The sequence below is a fragment of the Rhagoletis pomonella genome, unplaced genomic scaffold (assembly GCF_013731165.1).
Source record: "Rhagoletis pomonella isolate Grant_MI unplaced genomic scaffold, Rhpom_1.0 Rhpom_scaffold_00003, whole genome shotgun sequence".
NCBI classification, from domain to species: Eukaryota; Metazoa; Arthropoda; class Insecta; order Diptera; family Tephritidae; genus Rhagoletis; species Rhagoletis pomonella.
In genome coordinates, this window is record NW_023458557.1 from 77,204,002 (window position 1) to 77,225,376 (window position 21,375).

At 38.6% G+C, this 21,375-nt stretch overlaps 1 protein-coding gene across 2 annotated transcripts in view; it reads right to left on the reverse strand.

The window, feature by feature from the left end:
- Nucleotides 1-802: 802 nt before the first annotated feature.
- The window catches only part of LOC118735561 (chaoptin), a 269,772-nt gene continuing 249,199 nt past the window's right edge, over nucleotides 803-21,375 (reverse strand). The window contains exons 6-9 of one of the 2 annotated variants that reach the window (XM_036465369.1): nucleotides 8,211-8,321; nucleotides 2,434-5,764; nucleotides 2,281-2,307; nucleotides 803-2,164 (exon numbers count right to left, since the gene is read on the reverse strand). In XM_036465369.1, the coding sequence (XP_036321262.1) occupies nucleotides 1,991-2,164; nucleotides 2,281-2,307; nucleotides 2,434-5,764; nucleotides 8,211-8,321 (3,643 nt within the window). In that variant the 3' untranslated portion in view covers nucleotides 803-1,990. The remainder of the gene's footprint in view (nucleotides 2,165-2,280; nucleotides 2,308-2,433; nucleotides 5,765-8,210; nucleotides 8,322-21,375) is intronic. The other variant, XM_036465370.1, reaches the window with a different exon arrangement.

Genomic DNA, 21,375 nt, shown 5'->3' on the forward strand with positions numbered 1-21,375 from the left:
CTGTACTCCAACCCTACTCTGTCGAGGATTTTAGCGTTACCCGAAGAAGTTTTTTTATGGCACAAGTACACCCGAAGGTTCGCCATTGTCTGCCAAGGCGCGACCGCTATTTGAAAAGAACTTTTTCGATGTTTCTGGGACCAGAAATTTAACTATGTACTCCCGAGCGGCAGTAGGCACATCGAAGCACTCGGCTACGGTGGCGAGATCACTACTCGAATCCGAAAAAGTCAGAAAAAATGCAATAAAGTATTAAAAAAAGTTAAAACAGGACCAAAAGTGAATTTTGCATTGATTTTTATTTAAGTATTTTACTTTTGATCTGAAATAAACTATGAGCTTAGCAACTAGTTTGAAAAATAGGAATATTTTTGAGCTCTTTGAAGAGGTTTGCCTTACTGGTTTAAAGAGTTAAATTTAAATTATTTAAAAGTTAAAAGAATCGTCAAAAGATAGGTATTAATCGAAATGAGTTTAAAAAGTCTTTATATCTAGATTATTGTAGCAGGGTTTCCACCTGTTTAAAATGTTTAGTTCAAATTAGTTCAGAAGTTAATTGAAATATTTATCACAATTTGGTTGTCAAACGAACAGGGCCTAAGAATGTTTTAGCTGAATATTTTTTTGAAGAGGGTTGCCAACTGTTTAAAGACATCGATTTTAATAAATTATACACGATTTTGTTTGATATTTCTAAGTTGAAGCCAAAGTTAAGAGATTCAGGAAAGCTTTAGTTCAAACGTATTTTTAGTAACTCAAATTTATTTTAACTACACAAATAGTTATATGTATATGTATGCAATATTACACGTACACTGTGAAACATTTTTGGGAAGGGTTGCCAGCTGTTTAAAAAATCGAGACAATTTAATAAACAATTTAGCTAGAAAGTGGTTGCTTGAAAAAATTACGAGTTTAATAATTTTGCTACGCAACTTGAATTGGTTTGATGCAAAAAGATTTTCGAAATTTTTGAAAATTTCTCCTATTGTGTGCAATTCCTTGACTAAGGATTTTGACATTTTAACGCCTTACAGCTAGATAACCAGCACTAAAACAGCTAGCTTCTGTTGAAGTTGTTCCAAATGTCCAGAACCAAAGAGTGCTTTATTTTTTTAGATTAACTTTATATCATGCCTTTAAAAAATAATAGCTGAAATTGCGTTGGCAGAAAATCCAAAAAGTATGGAATAGCAAATTTTAATTCGAAAAGTTCTAACGAAATAACTTTCACTTAAGAGAGAAATAAATTTGTAGATCTTTTTGTTTTTTTCACCTTTTCTCTTTCTCTCCAATCTTTCTCCAAATCGTTTTAGACGAGTTCAATCATTTTTTCATGCATTTTATAAATAGGTTTTGTTACAATTTAAGCTATCCAAGTGCTATACTTAGTATATTTTATATTTTATTACTATGTATTATCCTATTTGCATAGTTGTTATTAAAAAGTTACTACTTTAGGAATCAATGCGCTTACAGTTATCGTATAATGCCGCCGTATTTTCTATAATTATTTAAAATCTACACTTTTTTCAACAATATACGTAAGTATTATTTCTTCTTTCCCATCGCTCAACACAAATATAAAATCAAAATCAAAAACAATTACGGCTTCAAATATTTTTTTATTTATAAACTTATTTCTTAAGTCTATCAGATTTACATTAGCTAAAACTATAGTCTATAGATAACAGTTTTTTTTAAGAAATTTACAATAATTTACATTTTTTCAGCTAACAACTTTTGTTTTCTTTCTCCACTCTTTTCAACAATTAAAGCAATAATCATTCCAGTTAGGTTTGGTTTAAGTTTTTTTGTATCGTTTTTACATGGCAACTCTTACAGCTACATCACACTTACGGTGCCTCTCTTTATAGTACTTTACAAATATGTGACGAGTGCATGGCGCTCGTTCCTTCGCTCCAGCTATGCGCTCGTAGTAGTATGTTTCCTACAGCTAAGTTCACGCCTCTTACTACGCTTCCAATTATCAAAGTGACATTGTGAAGAGCGGTAACGCAATCGCCGCAAACGAGAGCAGAAAGAGACGTTCACTCGAACTGCTAAGCGCGCTCGCTTGGCACAACAGGTCTTCGGGAAAAATCTCCAATATGGGTAGGCGACGGCCAGTTGTCGGATCGTGACATGTGTTGGCGCGCGCGCGCTGTAGAGCGGAAAGAGATAAAGAGGGTAAAGTAAGCAGTAGCTTCGATTTGTGCTGAAATAACTCAACTAACTAAATAGTAAAAAGAGCTAAAAAATTAAAACCGAGAAGCTTACGCGCATAACGTGTACGGGTAACGGTAACTTCGTGCAGGGTAACGAAACGTAAAAGCATTAAAAAAGTGAGAACAAAGTTCATACATAAATTTCAAGTAAATAATAAAAATTCTCATAAAACAATTTTCATTAGTTCATGCGTCTTCCGCTCACCTGCACCATTCGCTTCATCTCATCCTTCTGTATCACTTTTATTTGCGCCGATTCACGCAGCCATCGCCTCAGCCAGTGACCGAACCACACCAAGCCGCACTCGCACTCGAGCGGATTGTGTGACGTGTCCAGTCCGCCCATAATGCTGCGTGTACCCACAGTGTCCCAGTAGGTTTTGTTCGGGTAGAAGCTGTCCGCCGCCAGCGCATTGATTTTGTTGTGCGAAATGTCGATAGCCAGCTGCGGTACGGCACGCAGCGTATAAAAAATGCCCGGCGGCAGATCGGATATTTTAGTGTGTGAGATTTTTACCAGCAAATGTTGATTGCGCGCCAAGCCCGCCAGCGCATCCGGTGCTATTGTCTGCACATTGCCGCCATACAACTCTAACAGCTGTAGTTTTGTGTTATTCACCAGCTTCGCCAGCAGCTCTGGCCCTATATTTGTTTCCATGCAGTGCACACGTAACTCCTGCAGGCCCGGTATACGCGCCACAATCTCACCCAAATTCAGATGCGATGTGAGATGTAATTTGCGTAGCGAACGTAGCTTGATGAACACCGACGGATTGGCTACCTTGACGTCGAGCAAATTGAGATCGGTGAGGTGGCGTAGCGCAACGAGGTCGTGCGCGCTGATGCGCCGCAGTGGGTTGTGCGCCAAATCGAGCACACGCACAGATGTCGGTAGATGTTCGGCAATATTGCTGGCGTTGACAATTTTATTATGCGACACATTGACGTGGCGCAGCTGGCGCATTTCGTGTAGCGATGAGAGCTCCTGCAGGTAATTTCCGCTCACATCGAGGTGTGATAGATAGGGCAGACTGAGTTGGGGCAGCACATAGAGGCCCATGCGACGTATTTTGAGACGCCGTAGGCGCGGCGTGTGTAGGAACACCTCTTTCAGATTGGTGGTAACCAGTGGATTCTGCGACAGCTCCAAGTTGGTGAGATTGTTTAGGAAAGTGAACGTGTTGTCAGGCAGCACTGTAATGCGATTGCAGGCCAAGTTGATGTCGTAGAGGAATTGTGAGTTCACAAACATGCTGGAGTCGAGGTATTCGAGCGCATTCTGCGCCATCTGTATGCTGCGCAGCGTAAAGCCGACATCAGAAAAGGCGGGTACAGGCCACACCGATAGCTGATTCTCGGAAATATCAAAGTATTCAAGGCGCGTATTCATGAAGACCTCGCGTGGCAAGGCGCGCAGACGATTACCACGCACGCGTAGTATGCGCAGCTTGCGCAAATTCGAGAACTGCTCCACTTGCAGCTGTTCGAGACCATTGTAGCCGAGATCCAATTCTTGTAGACTGTTCAGACCCTGAAAACTTCGGCGCCGCAGCGAAGTGATGTTGTTGTGTGCGAGATTTAGTATTTCGAGGAATTCGAGGTCGCCGAATGCGTGGTTGGCAAGCCCACCTATGGTGTTGTGCGCGAGGTTGAGGAAGCGTAGCGTATTGGCTAGATTGGCGAAGCTGTCCGGCGTGCTTATCGCATTGTGGCTAATGTCCAGATTGTAGATGTACATATACGAACTGAGTTCGTCCTCGAAGTGGCTAATCTGATTGTAGGTGACGTTTAAACGCAGCGGTGTGCTGGTGTTCGAGACGAAATGAAACATTTTAAGGGAAAGGGAACCGAGGTTGTTGTGCATCAAATCCAAGGCAGCGAGGTTGGGCAGTATGGTGAAGGCACCATGGGAGATGTTGGCCAGTTGGTTGTAGGACAAATCGATGTAGCGCAGAAATTCCAGATTGTAGAAGGCGTGCTTCTCCAGCAGTTGCAACTTATTCGATTGTAGGTTAAGCGTCTGCAGGTCACCTAGACTGTGGAAGGTATTGCGTGCTATGACTTCCAATGAATTGTACGAGAGATCGATCTCCACCAGGTGGCTGTGCACATCGGGCAGAAAGAGACCACGCGGCAGCTGCTTGAGTTGGTTAAACGCCAGGTTAATATAGCTAAGTTCGCGCATATTTGCGAATGAATCGTTGGAAAGCATCTTCAGATTATTATTGTCCAAACCCAGCCACATGAGCTGTGAAAGCGGCAGTAGTGCGTCGAGCGGATCGATGGACTCCAAACTGCGTGCAGGAAAGACGGCGAAGGAGAGTTCCAGTATCTTAAGTGTGCGCGAAACATTCTCAAATACCATGGGATGGTGGATATTGATGTCGTTGAAGCTCAAACTGATTTCCTGTATCTGCTCCAAGCCGTAGAAAGAGCCCAAATGCAAGTGCGTGATTTTGTTGTTACGCAGTAGTATCGTCTGTAGGTTTGCGCCCCAATTGTCCACCGCGAAAATGCCCTCAGGTATGTCTGAAATGAGGTTGTAGCCCATATTGAGGTAAGACAGCTGCGTGTAATTACGCAGCGCCAGCACTGGTATCATCGTGAAGTTGTTGCCGCTCAAGCTGAGCACGCGCAAATTATCCATGTTCTCCGGCAGATTTGTGAGTTGATAAATATTATTCGAGGCCAGATACAGATACTTGAGTTTATGCAGCGTCCTAATTGCACCAGGCACTGCATTCAACTCATTGCGCTCCAGATCTAAGTATTCCAGCGTCTCAGTAACGCCCTCAAAGGCATTCACATGTATGCGCTCGATGGCATTGAAAGCCAGCACTAAATGCGCTATGCCAGTGCCCTTGAACACCGCCGGTGGTAGCTGCCGTATATAGTTCTTTTCCAGATTGAGCGCGCGTACATGCACGTCAGAGTAGTTGTTCTGAAACCAATCTGATTCCAGCGTTTCCACCAAGTTCATGCCCAAGTCGAGCTTCTCCAACCGCATGCGCACCAACCGCAACTCTTTCGTTTGCACGCTACGCAGCAAATTGTCACGCAGCGATACGATGCGCAGCCCATGTAGATGCTCGAAGAGTTGTTGTGGGAAAACGGTGAGCAGATTGCTCGACAGATCGATGGTGACCAGCGAGCGTGGCAGGAAGTTGGGCGCTATGTGGTAGATGCGATTATTTGAAAGATCCAGCCAGAGTAGTTTTTGTAGGCGACTGAAAGGTTTGCTTGGCGCAATGTGATTACTCGTGCTGGACGTATGTCCCGCAGCAGACCCGCTGAGTCCGTTGAGCATGTTTAACGCATGGTTGTGCGCACTTTTCATGCTGCCGAGCTCGTCGTGTCGTGTGATGGCCGCCAGGCTGGAAGGATGACCGCTACCGCCGCCGACGCCGTTCACGCTATTGCCGTTCTCGTGAAGACCAAAAGGAGACACCTCGGTGATGTCGTTGCCGGAGAGGTGCAACGAGCGCAGAGAATCGAAGAGAGCCTCCCAGTTGCCTTCGAGAGAGGTGATGTGATTCCTTTGAGGACAAATATTTTGATAAAGAATGGGTAAGGTATTTGAATATATTTTTGTTTAATGGAATGAAGAGGTAATATGAGCTAAAGTTTGAAGAAAGTTTTAATGCTATTGTACAAATGGATGATGAGTAGTCTGAGCAAAGAATGAAAGCAAAATTAAACAAAACAAAACAAAAAAATTATCAAAAGGGAAAGAAATGCTAACTCAAGAGATTTCAATTATTCGGGAGAATACTACGTAGTACCATTTTTGATTCCACAGTTTTTTCTGTGGCAACTAATAAAGCAAAATAGCGCTAGTCTAACGTCAAACACAAAATAGTTGCTTTTGGCAAAGTGTATGAAATAATCGGAAATATCAGAATTAGAGCTTTTCAACTGATGTTTACCAACTAAATATTCTCTGTGAACCTCTACGATATAATGAGGATATAGGTCGCAAATCATATCTATATTTTGCGCTATACAATATTAATATTGAACATTCCTTTAAGACTCCCTTTGTCTAGCACTGAAGTTCAACGATTTTACATAGAAAAATCTTATGCTATATTCTTGTTTTTAATGCCTAAAAGTATGCAATATAAGCCGCTTGAGCATTTTTTAAGTATCTTTTATATGTCTTCTAAATATTATATATATATACATTTCTATGTGCACTTCTCAAACGGCATATTAGAAACTAAATTACATTTGTATACATTTTGCATGTTCCTTGCTAAATCCAATACCACCAAGGTTTTCCTGCCATAATTACGGTAGGTGCTTGTTGGAAAGAGAACTACAGAGATTGCTAAGAGTTTTCCAACTTTTTTCCGATTTTTGAGAAATTATTAATATTCAAGTGGATATGCAAAAATTTTCCCATGTTTTGAATAAAGTTTGAACTCAATTTGATATCCAATCTCAAATGGGGTGCTCTGACAAAAAATGCGCCCTTACGGTACACTTGAAAATCACTATTGGACCTTGGGATTTGTATTGGAGCTCCACTTGGTATATAACCCAAAAGTTGATTGCCTTATATTCAAATTCTAATGGGGACTAGATTGTCGCCTATCAAGGTCTAGCTGCGTTCATAAATTAGGAAGTCACGGTTGTAGAGATTCCTAAATGTTTTTTTACATGGCAATAAAGATACATTTAGTTTGGCGATTTTTTTGGTTTAGTTTAGATAAGGTGGGACTGGCTAGCCCGTGCATACTTTCGTAGCACCTATTAAAGTCCACATCCTTACAAACGAATACTGCGACAAGGTATTTTGGCTTATTCCTTGAACCAACAGCTGTGTTGAAAAATATAGCCAAATTGGAGCAAGTTTTCTGCTTTCCTTTGGCGTCTGCCTCAAGATTCGCTAGCAAGAGTAGATTTTTTACCGAATCTGGAGAGCCAAAGCCGTAGCCTACTAAGGGTTGAACACGCACGGAGGATGTGTTCCACTGTCTACTGATTCATTGCGCCAGACCTAGCTTTAAGCCATGCGATGCCAGAATATAATACCCTCTCAGTATAGCAGCTGGAAGCTCGTTCTTTTCGCTATCAAAATTCTTACTTTGTGAGCTTGCTATCATAAATATGGTTCTTCCACCACCACAGCCTTGCGTACTAGCCTACAGCCCCTAGCTGCTTCCAGCCCCTGCACTGCCCGAATGTCAATATAGAGATTCTCTTTGCCGCTTCCTTATTTCCTCACGCCAGCCTTCGAGTTTAAATATTCGCTCCAAAGTACAGGTTCCTCGATCACGTTGCTTGTTCATCAAGAAATTTTTTACACTATACTACATTTTGAAGGCTTAAACATTTGAACTTATCAAGCACCTATTAGCAGTATAATAACTTTTGCGTTAACTTATGAGATTTAAGTCAACGTAAGTCTAATGTGTAGCACAATTTTGGGCCTATAAAGAATATTTTACATTACATTACATTTGGTGCTAAAAATAATGTAAAAATTATATTTGTTAAATCCTACTATCACGTAATAATATGACCTACAGCCCAATTCCCACTCCAATGAAAAAACTCATCCTACGACTATTGTCATAATTACTGCGCCTAAAATTATGCCACAAAATATTTGGTCTTAAGTGCTCTTATGATGACAATGAGTACCTGACAACGGCGAAATAAAGTTTATTACCTGGGGCAAGGTTTTAGTTGCAGTTGCACGACAAACACACGATTAGGCTGTTTGTAAGTACCTTTTGACAGAAAGTAAAGTTTAAACTAAAAAAAAAAGTTTTTACATTTTTACAGAAAATTTAAACCGCAATAAATGATAGATAGCTCCGGTAAAGCGTAGTAAAATAGTTTGTAAACTTAAACAAAACAACCAAAGAACGATAAAAGCAATTCAGAAAAACTAAAGGTTTGTGTATTTCATATCAATGCAAAGTTCTTATTTTCTCAAATGTAAATGAAGTCAAATATTCAAATTTTTCTCACCTTTGCGCTACAAGCCGTGTTAGCGAATGCAATTTTTGCAACGCCTCGAGTGGTATGTGCTGCATTTTATTGCCAGATATGTCCAGCGTCATAAGCGAATGCGTCATTGTGCTGCAATGGCATAGATAGAAAACAAACACAAATCAACTTTATTCACTTGAAAATATTGTGAAATTTCAAATGAAACTCAGAATATGGAAAATGTGGGTGATATAAGCATTTTAAATAAAGTATTAAATGAACATCACAATTGTGATTGGCAGTTTTTGCAGGCAATAATTTTGAAATTGTCGTTTTGCAATTCAAATTTAAATATGTATGCATATTTATGTTTAGGTATTTTAAAGCGCTTATAAACAACTTATTGGCTTCATCTGTACATACGAAAGTATATTCGTTTAAGCAAATTTCGCTCAAAATATTTTTCACTTTACTTTCACTCAGGCACACTCATGGACTATCTCATTGCAGTGGAGCAAAAAAATCAATTTTTCGATTTCGTAATTCAAACAGTACGGAAAATTTAACATAACTTAGTCACATTCAACGATGCTAAATCATTTTCCCGATGCGATACTATTTACGGTCGCCCCAAGGAGCCTTAAAGTTTCGAAAAATCTCTCAAATTAGGGGTCTTTTGTGTTCTTTTCGGATTTTCAACAATGATTTTGAATATCGTTGCTACGCATATTTTCCAAATTTGCGAGACTTTTTGCAAAATTTAGGCTCTTGGGGCGACCGTAAATATTATTCGATGAAAGATGGTTTAATACGGTTCAATGTTACGTAACTTTTCCGCACGATTAGAATTTCGAAAGCGAAATTATTTTTTTTCGCTCCACCCTAATGCCCGCAAATTAGAAGGTTACTTCTTTAGATCTCTTGGACGTCAAGGGTTAAGATTTAGAAAGTTACTCCAAGGGTTAAGATTTTTTTTTGCAAAAATATATTAACTGACATGAAAGGTCCGATTTTTCTTTATTATATACTTGTACTTATAGTCATAATTGACTAAAAATAATCTAGTTAACTACTGTGCGACAGAGCGATGAGTTTTTTCTTGTGAGAGTAGCAAACAATTTAAGCAAAAGTAAATGTTTTGCTGCTGCAACTTTCTATCAAGTCTGCGTAGAAAATGTTAAGGCACAAGCACAGGTAAGCCTTTTTGCTCTCTGAAATATTTAAGCGTTTGTATGGTCAAAATATGAGTAGATACTCATACATACAACTGCTCACATTTAAGCACTGGTATGTAGGCTGGAGGATAACTGCTTAAAGTCTGCTTCTGAATGTATATATGCAAACGTCTATAGAGGTTAGGGTGGTCCTTAAAAAAATCAAAGGAACTATTTTCTTCAATCTCACCCCCTAAATCGGTAATACCACAATCACAGATATCAAATATAAATTTTGATCTCGATTGGAGGTGGTTAAGGTGTGTCGCAAAGGGGTATCTATAGACTCAAAAAATTAAAAATATTTTCTTCATTTAATACCCAAAATCGATACTACTGAAGTTGAGGATATCGAATACAAATTTTGGTCCCGATTGGAGTCGGTTAAGACGTCTTCAAAGGGTAATCTGAACTTTGACCCCTGTGTGACACGCCTTAATCGACTTCAGTCGGGACAAAAAATTACATGTGATATCTTCGAATATATTAGTATCGATTTTGGGTATTAGATGAAAAAAAGTTAGTTTTAATTTTTCGAGTCTCTACAGAAGAATCTGAACTTTGCCCCCTGTACGGCACATGAGTAAACTTTGCAAGCATTTCTTGAACAATTTTTTCTTCTACCTTTTCTTTAACACCTTTTACTCGTCTATCTTATGAAAGTACAAATTTGCGATTTTTCGTCACACGGCCAGCACTAGTAAAGTATATTTGCAAGTTTCAGCCTTTGTTTTGCCAGTCAGCATTAACTGTACAGATTTTTGCGGTGACATGGTCACTCTAAAATAGCTGAACGCAACGTTCTTAGTATTTCGGAAAAGTGTGTCAGTTGAGTTGCTTTTTAAGTTAACTTCAAATGACTCGCATGTGTCAGTTATCAACGCTTGAAAGTGAGTTGCACAAAAACTAAAAATTATGTAGTACACTTTGATGAAGTGTCACCACCTTTTTTGAGGATAGTTTAGAATGATTATGTCAGCAGACGATTTGTGTACATACATTAGTGTGGTTATTAAAAACATCCACATCTAAATTTTTTATGGGGCACTCTTTCAGTTTGTTCTAAGTATAAAATACAGACATCCCTAAGACTGCAAAATTTTAAAATAATTTTTAGGCGTCGCTACCAGAGTTTTAAAAACTTGAAATCTTTTTCATGTTAAAAAAAAAATGCATAGTTATTACCAGATGGATTCATCATGTAATGCTAAGCAAAGACTGCCATTTGTTTGAGTTTTTTTTTTTTGGAATTAGTGCAGCATGTTCCCAATTTTTCTAAGTTCTATGACACAGATTTAAATAATATCTTGAAAAATTACTAAAAAACTGATATGTAGGGGAGGGTACGTAAGGACTTCCTGAACACAAAACGCATTTTTTGAATTTTTTCTTTGGGCAGCCTTTGAAAAGATGTTATTTTTGCACTTCTCGGGGTATGGTTTCATTCATGACTAAACTAACAAGTCCGATTAATACCAGTCAGTACTACGATTAACCAAAAATGGCTGATCAAGGTAAATTTTTTTTTCCGAATTTTTACGACAACCTTTTCAGACCTCTAAAAACTGTTTTAAAAATTTTAAATTTTCGTGCATGTTTTCTTTTTATATAACAAAAGGGTGCCTCATACAAAATTAGATGTTGATATTTTGAGGACCACCCTTAGATAATTTGCCTAAATCCTTAAAAAAGCTACAAACTTAACATGATTTTTGTTCATTTAAAGTATAAACAAAAACTTATGGTCACTTAAAAACTGTACATAACTTTTGGCAATTTTAAAAGTGGTCATAAATTTTTGGCTATATAACACGGGAAATAAATTTCTCTTTGTTCGAAAACTTGACATAAATTTCAATTAGTTTAAAACTTGTACATAAATTTATGGTGATTTTAAAATAGAATTGATGGTAACAGGGACGCAAATGATCTCCTTCACATAGACATATGTATTTTATAACCAATTATCAATGGCAAGATTTTATTTAGTTTTCAGTGTCGCCTTTATAAGTACTGTTTTAAAATATAAAAAAAAGTAGGTTCAGTTTTTATATGGCCAAAATTATGTCCAGTCATGAACTGAAAAAATGTATGTCCAGTTTTCAAGACCAAAATTTTTAGTTTATAAAAAAATTATGTCCAGTTTTTTAGTTACCAAAAATTTATATCCTGTTTCCAAGTTAAAGAATAATTGTGTAATATCACATGAAGTTACAAATCATCGATTGACACGTAATGCTTGCACACTTCACAATGTTAATGGTGAGCAGTTATAATAGAAGCTCATATTAGTAAGTTTAGTTAGAAAACCATTCAAAAGTTTTGAATCAAAAAAAATAATTAGCTTATTTGCCCTTTCGTGTAAATTTCAGACAATCTTATATTGCGCGCCAAGCGACGAGGTGAAAATATATAGCCATTAGTGATGTTAATAATAAAACCTGCGTGATTTCCCACAACAATCAGGTAACAGCAGTTTTTCTATATCAACTTTTTAAAGCTGTCAACATATTTAAAGTCATTTTACTTTAATTGCTCTACTCAATTTGTGTTCAAGCTAAAAAGTTTCGTTTCACTTTATTTCCAAACTTAACATACTAATGACAAAACTATGAAATTGCCGCAACTTTTCTGCTTAAACAATTTTTCCATATTGTTGCTACTTATCATTGCTTTCTAAATATGGCCAATTATGTCATGAAGTGGCAAAAGCAGCTGCTACAAGTCATCCATTCAATGCTTAAGTGTAGCCAATGCACACCATCACACAGAGCACAATACGAGTACTTATCCCAGCCGGTAAAGTTAGAAGCTCTTTTTCTTTCTGATGTTTTGAAGCGATAGACCTTCCGTGCTTGATTCTCTGATCTTTTTGTTGGGAATACCCAAAGTTTTGGGGCTTTTGAGTCCGATTTTCTTAGCGGTAAAAAAATTAGCTTTGCACGAGCCACTCACCAACAATGATTGTTTCCTCTGTTTGACTTGTGTTGCTTTGGAAAAACTTTTTCTCGTCTGCCCACAAAGGACATGATTCTGATACTGTTTACTTCTGAAGGGAAGGTCCTTTAAAAAAACCCACCATGAAAGCTTTTATTTAGTAGTACATTTTAACTGTTTTATGTCGCTGGGATGTTGTGCAAAGTGCTTCGTATTTGCGAAAAGCTACATACATACATATGTACATATGGACAGAAGTTTGTCTGATGTTAGCTATTATGACTATAATTAAACATTAACATGTGTGTGTATGCATGAATGTGCAAATGTGGATAAGCAAACATATGAGTGAGTATTCTATGCGCGTACATAGTTATTAGAATTAACCCAGAAGCAAATGTGGCTTAGAATGAAGCAAATAGCAAGTATACAGGTAGTTAGTTTCTTTGATAACAAAATTTAACTCAAATTTAATATTTTAATTAGTAAGGATTTTTTAAGACAAAAATTGAAATAATGCAAATTTTTTGCTAAATAATTATACATAGGATTAATAAATAATGAGCAGACCTAAAATAAAAGATACTTGCTTGCTAATAATTAAGGTTTATAAACGAGTTGCTTTTCGCTGCACCAAAAGCTAAAAAAAAATTTAAACTTTTGAATAAAAAAAGATGTGTAAGTTGGCCAGTTGAATAAAAAAGACAACACTACTACAAAAAAATACATCGTACGAAAACATCGATGAGGTCTAAGTCCACGTGACTCCCAATTGTATAAGGGTAGGGCATCATAATCATACTGAATAGCTCACGAATAGCTCCTTGCCAGTCGGACTGACTTTCTTACTCCCTTTTTAAGACGAATCTTGAGACTATATTTCTGGTCGTAAATAGCTGATTCTAATCAGTGTTCTCTCTAATCTCAGACGAAAAACTTGTTCAGCTATTTATTTTCATACACCAACACTCTCCTCTGAATCTTAGCACAGTCAATTGATTGGCACCTGAGCTGACTACCAAAGTAAAGATGCTGCGTGCTAGTACCAGTCCAGGCACTATGAGAGATGACCGTTGTTAAGAGAACGGATAATCTCTGATTAATTTTTGTATGAAGGGGCTTGTCTAGATTCTATTGGGTGAGCAAAATTGTCAAGAAAATCTATTAAGTGCCACAATAAATTGTCTGTAGAAGGAATTTTCAAGAAGATACTGTTTTGCTACTGTCTAGAAAATCTCAGTTACGGAAATACAGCCAGTCTCATGACGGAATCAAGGCTTTGTCTAGAGAATATTCGGCCAGGTTCTCATAAGTTTTGCCACTTAGAAAGGCCCTTATCCGTTATTCTATGTCTTGATATATATGATTACAGTTTTTGGTTGCATAAGGTGGTGATAAGTACAACTGAGTACAACTTTTGTGTTGAGACCCAAGAAAGCTAGAGTCTCTTTTGCGAAAACTTAGAAAGCATTCCGCGTTCGCATAGCCCATAGCGTAAGGATATAGAATGAACTTGTTCTAGTACACACTATACTCATGAGCATACATATGTATATCTACTTTGAGTAATTAGTAAGTTTTATGAATTTCACAGCTCAGTAACTGTCTCATCCCGCATCCATTTTGCACCGATTTCCAGTCTGTCAAAAGATGTTTAGGGCTCAATCGAGCTTATGTTACAATATGACATGTGGGTTGCTACAGAAATTCTACAAATATGCTTATATGCTTTCACATAAATATATGTATAGTACATATTTGCAGATTCCTCGTACACTCGCTCGCACATTTCATTTTACCCATTTGAGTGGAAAACAAACATTTTTTCGATTGAAACGCTCTTCAAAGTGCTTTACTTACTTTGACTTCCCTCCGTGGTGCTCGCTAACCCCCATTGCCATTCAATTCAACACACTACCGCTAGAGCTAATAATGTAGAAAGCGCAAATGTCGCATCAGCAATAGACTAAACTTATATATACATACAAAAATGAACAGTCATATGTATGTATGTAAATATGTACGTAGGTATATATCGAAAATCTATGCGCTTGTGTATACGCCTAAAAGCGCTACATTTGCAATAATAGCAATAGCAGTAATAGTAAGTAATAATAACAGCGACATCCGACAATGGATGACAACAAATAAAAACAAACAACATCAACACACAGAACAGAGCTACAATAACAACAGTAGTTATGTATAATAATGAGAGCATTCCACAAAGTAAATGCAGAGCATCACAATTAAATATTATCACCGGCATCAACATTATCTGCACCACCATTATGATTATCATTATAAAGCAGTAGGAGTAATAGTCGTAGTCGTAATCGCAGCAGCTCTGCCTGCATTGCCTTTGGCGCGTAGCGCATTACATTGTATTTACTATCGAGCGCGCGCTGCTGCATCATGAACACAATCATTTCCGCTGTCATTGCAGCGCCGCGGCAGCTCAAATAATAGCTGCTATGTGCCATGTCACTGCACTTTGTTGCAATTGAGCGCATGGCTGACAGACTAAATAGCTGCTTGACTGGTTGACTGGCTGCCAGGTTAGCTGTCTATGTGCGCTTTTAACCCACACGTTATGAAGTCGATGCCCCTTATCCCTCTAATGTTTTACTGCTTTCTAAGCCACAGACAAGAATTCTTGTTGTTGGTGTTGTATCAATGACAACGTCCTGTAAGCGTGGGATACGTATTTGGCGAAATGGTATGTTGAATCTGTATTCGTTTTCAGCAATACATAGAGATGTAAAAAAACAAACCAACGAAATAAGTACCAAATTTTAATTGAAAACAAGTCGTATGTGAGCATCTGACCTTTAGAGACGAATAGGTTCAAAATCCAGTTCAAGACTATGGAAGTATCTATAACAACGAACTGAATGGTGCTATAATGGATGCCTTTTCCTCCAGCTGTCCCGATACGAAACCAAGAGGGAATGTGCAACCCAACAGGCGGTCTCGGGAGATATATGTAGGTGCTTAGAAAGGAGGTGCGCTAATTATTTAATAGGGCAGAGCACTGCTGGTATCTAGCCAATCTAACAAATTGCACTAAAGAGATCAAGGAACCCAAACGCAGCAGATTCAGTAAGTTCTCTGAGGGTATCTCATCGACTCCTGCAGCTGCTAGGCTGCATAAAGCCTTTGCGAAGGACTACACAGAAATCAGACTAGCAATCCAGCGAGCCAATATCTACCTATACCTATTTGGGTAACAAAAAAGAGAGGGCACTTGACCTGATCTCGGCCCACTTCCCGGATGCCACTTCGAATTCGGGGGAGGTATCGTGCCGACGGCTTAGGCCATTTCCAGCGGACTGGAAGTTGGCTGGGGGTATATTCACCCACCGGTTAGTCTGCGGGGTCTTGGACTCTTTTGATCGGTATAAATCCCCTGGGATGGATGCTTCAGTCCAATGCTGCTAAAGCAAGATAAAGAGCTCCTATTTCTTTGTGGTAAAATCCTCTTTGGTTCTTGAGTACATTGATAGGCTTGACGCCCTGGCGGAGCACAATATTATCCAGTTAAATTGGGCACCAGGTAACATAGGAGTTGTTGGTAATGAGGAAGCAGACTAGCTAGCCATAACGGTGCCTCTTCTTCGACTTTAGGGCCTGAGCTCTCCCTTACAATCGGACCTAGCACAATCAAGGAAGAGCTCAAGAAGGTGGGGAACAGACTTTGAGATCAAGACTGGCACCTTACAAAGTACAGGGTAATCATACACCTCTCTAAAGGGAGGTTAAGGATAATGGCATGTTTTCTGACGAGTCACTGCAGACTAAGAGGTCATCTGCGCAAACCAGGGTTCTGATCGGACGAAATATGTCATTTCTGCGAGTTGACTGAGAAGATTCCTTTACTTCTGCTTTGCGAGTACGAGACGAGAGGTAGCTGGGCCAACTTTGGCCAAATGAAGAACGTATACAATCGCTAACTTCTGAAGATCTGTCCAGATTTCTGGAATCTCTAGGGTTAGATCAAGTACTATGAATGTTTGACAGATCCCTTGGTCGCAGTGCTTACTGCTATATAAATCTATCGATAACAATTTCAGTATCAATAAAAAATGATATAATCGAAGACAATTCACTTAACGATAATCATTTAAAAGGCGAATTAATGGCGAGGATGTTGTCGCTGAAGGAAAAAATATCTACAAATAACAATTCAAAATAGCGAAAACAGGGACCAAATAAAGCGATATCTATAATAGTCGATTATAAAATAAGTAATACTGCAATTGAAAATAATGAAACCAAATAACAATAATAATCTGAAGGAAGTAATACCGATGACAATAAAAACGTCGATTAACATACCGATAACGGTAGATTACATAATTGATACTACTGCCAACGATGATTTTTGTTAAATAAAGGAAAAATTATATCTTTGACCATACCGATAACAACCGCAATATCAGTGATAAGCACGTAAAATAATATTTTAAAGAATTCTGGCACATAGCTACATCCACTGGTATGTTATCTTCAAGGCTATAAATGTAGTATGTACTAGCAAATACATATAGGAGCTGCAAAATTATCGATATTTGCCATACTCGATACTTTCGATATTTAGGTGAAAAAAACTCGATATATCGATACCTGTTGTTAATATTTTTTACTCTAAGTTAACAACTAAAACTATGTTGCGAAAAACCATTCAAAGTTTCATCAAAATTGTTATTAGAATTTCTCGAAAAGTATAGTCTATTAAATTTTCATATAACATAGTACAAGTTCGAAACCGCTAAAAAATTCGTTGATTTCTGATAATTGCATTTCCCTCCATACAGAGTATGTTCCCTACAAAGTATGTTATCAAATGCAAAACACCATTAGCAAAAAACATTATCTAAAATCAAAGAAATTTTTTAGCGACTTCGAAATTGGCTACAAATCGGCATTAAAAAATTTAGAGTTGTGATTCCATACTCGATATCGAAAAAAGATCGATGTCGGAAAAAAACAATCGATGTCGACAAAACAAAACAAATACTCGATATCCATGTTCAATACCAAAGTATAGAAAGCGTTTCGGACCGACCCCTGTTTAATATTTATTTCGTAGGCCATAAATATGAGGAAAACTCCAGTCTCGATTCAAATACAGTAGCCGCCAGCTGCTTGAGACATACCTATGAACAAATTTGACAGCACCCCAGGATCTAGTTGAGCATTTGAACCGAAACCGTGGACTATAACATAACAGATATACATATATTGCGGTTTGATTGCTTCCGCTTAAGTTGGCATGAACGAGTGCTATAGACCTGGTAGGGCAACAAATTACCTCACCATTGTTGAGAGCTACGGCGTGCAATAGAACTCCTGCTAATAATGGATGTCAATACAATTATATTAGTTGCGATAGTACAGAACAACATTGAATGAATTCGTAAGCATAATTGCTAAACAAGCATTGGAGCAAGTAGCACGGAACGGCAGCCAATCTCTTGGACGATTTTTTCTTTCACTCCTCGCCTGAGGATTGTAAGGAGAGTTCTAGGCTTACTCAGCTATTCAGGTCAAAGCTAAACCAAATTTATTTCAAATTACTCAGATATCCAGGTGATGGGGGCAAATGGACTTGAAAACTGAATAAAACTCTAGAAAAATGTAATTACAAGGATATCGGATCAGAATTCCTCTTCTGGTAACCTTTGGAACTATAACTTACATATTTCGGATTTCCGGAGTCTAAATAAAGTTCATAAGAGGTAGGGAATGACTTGAAGAAACTTAAGTCAAGTTAATACACTCAGTTTGTGTCTCAAGCAGTGAAGAGGGCGACGTGCTAATATTGCGTATAATTATTATTATTATTTTTTTTTCAATAGTTAGGCGGCTAAACGCAGTCAAAAATATTGAATTTGTACGACTTTTATTAATCGGGCACCATGGAAATTTAAGCTGCTGCCAAAACAAAACACTCTAACCATGTGAGAGTACTGAAACTTAAATCCAAATAAAATTGCGCTGCCTCGCCGATAGTAATACATTAATGTACTGACGAAATAGAGCAGGATGCAGGCGTGTTAATATATAGTACGTAGTAAGGTCACAGCGAACGAGGCTGATGCCTAAATGCACTACATTAACTGCACTCACTTTGGCGTAATCAGCTGATGACCTGCCAACCGACGATCTAACGCAACGCAGCACTGTTGTTGTGTATATCAGTAAAATGAAAATATTTTCTCCATAAGTAAATGTGTGGACATACATATATAGATATACTTACATGCGAAATTTAATTTTGTATTTTGACGGCTCAGTTGTTGGCTGAATGTATGCGCTTACAGAAGCTTGCCCATCTCAATTAATGTATGCGGGCCTATGAGTGGGTGCTTTCTGTGTATGACGGACCGTCGTATGGATGTGCTTTATGTGTATGTGCATGTGAGTGATGGGAAATTATTCAGTTTTAAATAGAATTAATCAACTGTTCATACAAATTTGCGTGGGAGAGTAAGTAATTAAAGAAGCCAAACGAAAATTAATTGAAATATGTTTACCACAGTTTGCGGGTGGGGCAGAATATGAGTTAACTTAGCGAAAAATGAAATGAAATAACAAAATATACTGAAGTCCACACACAGACAACAACAAAGGATCCTGCATGGTTAGCATGCTGGATAAAATGCAAAAATATTGTCCCGCTAGCTGGGGATTCCCATATAACGCTGGTGTGTAGCAAAGAAAGGCCTGTACGGTCGGCGTCTGTCAGCCATGCACATCTAGTGCGGCCACAAGGAATAATTTAAATACGGACACAGCTTTTTTAAGAGAAGTTATAAGCTTCGTTCAGCCGTGAGTATGCAGAAGAAGAATGACTTGTTAGAGGGTACTCTCTGTGTGCGGGTGTCCTGGCCAAAGGCGGAATCAGAGTCACAGCATAGAGAATTAAAATTTTTTTCTCAAGAGGCAAAGATCAGCGGATAATACCTTTCAGAGTATATCTGAAACAACTCTTATACTTTTAGCACTTCACGGGAGGCCATTTGCTACTAGCAATAGTGGACAAGATCACTCTGTAGGAAATGTGACTGCTATAAGCTGGAGCTTTGCTTTAGTTATTCTCTGCCTGTAGATCCGTAGATCTTTTCCCACTATTTCCTCTACAGAGGGAGACCAGTTTTGGCCTGATAGCTTCCAGGAGCTGAGCTATTAGGAACTCATCTAAATATGCAAAAACTCATAAAAAACTCTTGTAACTAGGTTAAGAGGTAAGTTGTAGAGTGATTTAAGAGCCGCATCGATATCTGAACTCGCAACTTGATTTCCATTTTTGCCGAAGAAATGGGGTAGAAAGCTACGATTTCTGGATTCTCTATTCGGGAGCAAGAAGCCCTGTGATCTAGTGATTTGGCAATCGTGATCAAATTTGTAGGATCCGATGTGTCAAGGATATGGATGACCAGTTTCTTGCATCAGAAGGTGTACATCTTATTTATTTCAAAATCGGGAAACAGGCCCCCAACTCACGTAAATCATACAGAACTATTAGTTTAACTTCCTTCATATTAAAGACCGTCTAAAGACTGCTAGACTTACATACATATTAGGGATAAGCTGAGACATGCAACCCCACTACACAACACTCAGTTTGCGTATGTCCAAGGCAAATTGACAGATTCCACCCTACAGTGTTTGGTTGGTAAGGTCGAAAGGGCTCCCGATTTTGATAGCACCGCCTAGGAATCTGCCTCCGGGGCACTGACTCAACGATGCATGGATCCGTCCAATATCAGGCGGATCCGTGAGCGTGATATCCCAGCGTCCCTAGGCAAAAGCTCCTTGAATATGAGATCCATAACAGGTTGCTCACAGTGCGGCGTTCTTTCTCCTCTGTGCCTCTATAGTAAGGTGGAAAAAACGCAGCAAAAACTGTAAAATTCTGCAAGTTCTCCGACGCTATATCAAAGGAAATCTGTTTTGTAAAATAATATAAGGTCAAAATTCTGAACTAGAGTCCAGATATGTACACTGGTACACACACGGATCAAGGATGGAGGGCAGAGCAGGAGCGAGTGTCTTTGGACCTGGCACCAAACTTTCTATTGCAATACTGGGCCCATGGTATTTTAGGCCCAGGTACCAGAAATCTCAATTTGTGCCAGACGAAACTTTGAAAGGGCTTAAACGGCGCGTACCTAGTTTTATTTTCAGAAAGCCAGGCGGAAATAAAGGCCCCTTCCAATAGGACGATCACCTCCAGGTTCGTCAAGGAGTGCTTTGACACTAATCAACTCTTGTCAGCAAGGAACACGATGTTACTTTGTTGGGTGGCAGGACACTGCGGGATAGTGGGTAACAAGACCGCCAACAAATTGGCAATCCGTATTGGCGTCCGTACTTGTGGGGCCAGACCCGTTTTGCGGACCCAGTTGGTCTTTCTCGCGGCTTAAATAGAATCGTGGGTAAACTCAGAACGCGATAAGTACTGAGGAGATGTAGGAGGCGTAGACAGGTTAGGCTTTTTGGTTATATGTACTTTTGCTGGGAAAGATATACAACTTCTGAACAGAGCCGATATCAAGTTGCTTGTTGGCTATCGGACGGGTCATAGCACGGGATTGGCAAGACTAAAACTGCAACTGCTTCAGTTCTTCCACAGTCGATGCCGTTAAGGTTATGAACTCCTGTACAAAGAAAATGTTTTAACGGAGGCTAATAACATCTTGAGCCGTCAGAGTTAAAGACAATCACAGGGATACAAAAGATCTTCTAGGTCGCTAAATAAATGGTAAATAAACCTTCACCTTGGAAAAGAACCGTCGCGTCAATTGGCTTTAGATATCTTACTTTTCAGTAAAGTTTTTATAATTTCTGTGCATAAAGTCAAACAACCCACACTGCAGTTCATTAGAAAGATGCGTGTTTTAAGGTTTTATCTTTTATGTTTTAAGCCTAACAAGCTTTGAAACTTGAAGTGAATTTTATTAATTTTTAATTTATATTAACAAACCTGCGTACCCAATTGTTCGAAAGAATTTAAGAAGCTTCAGGCACTAAATTAACCTACGAAA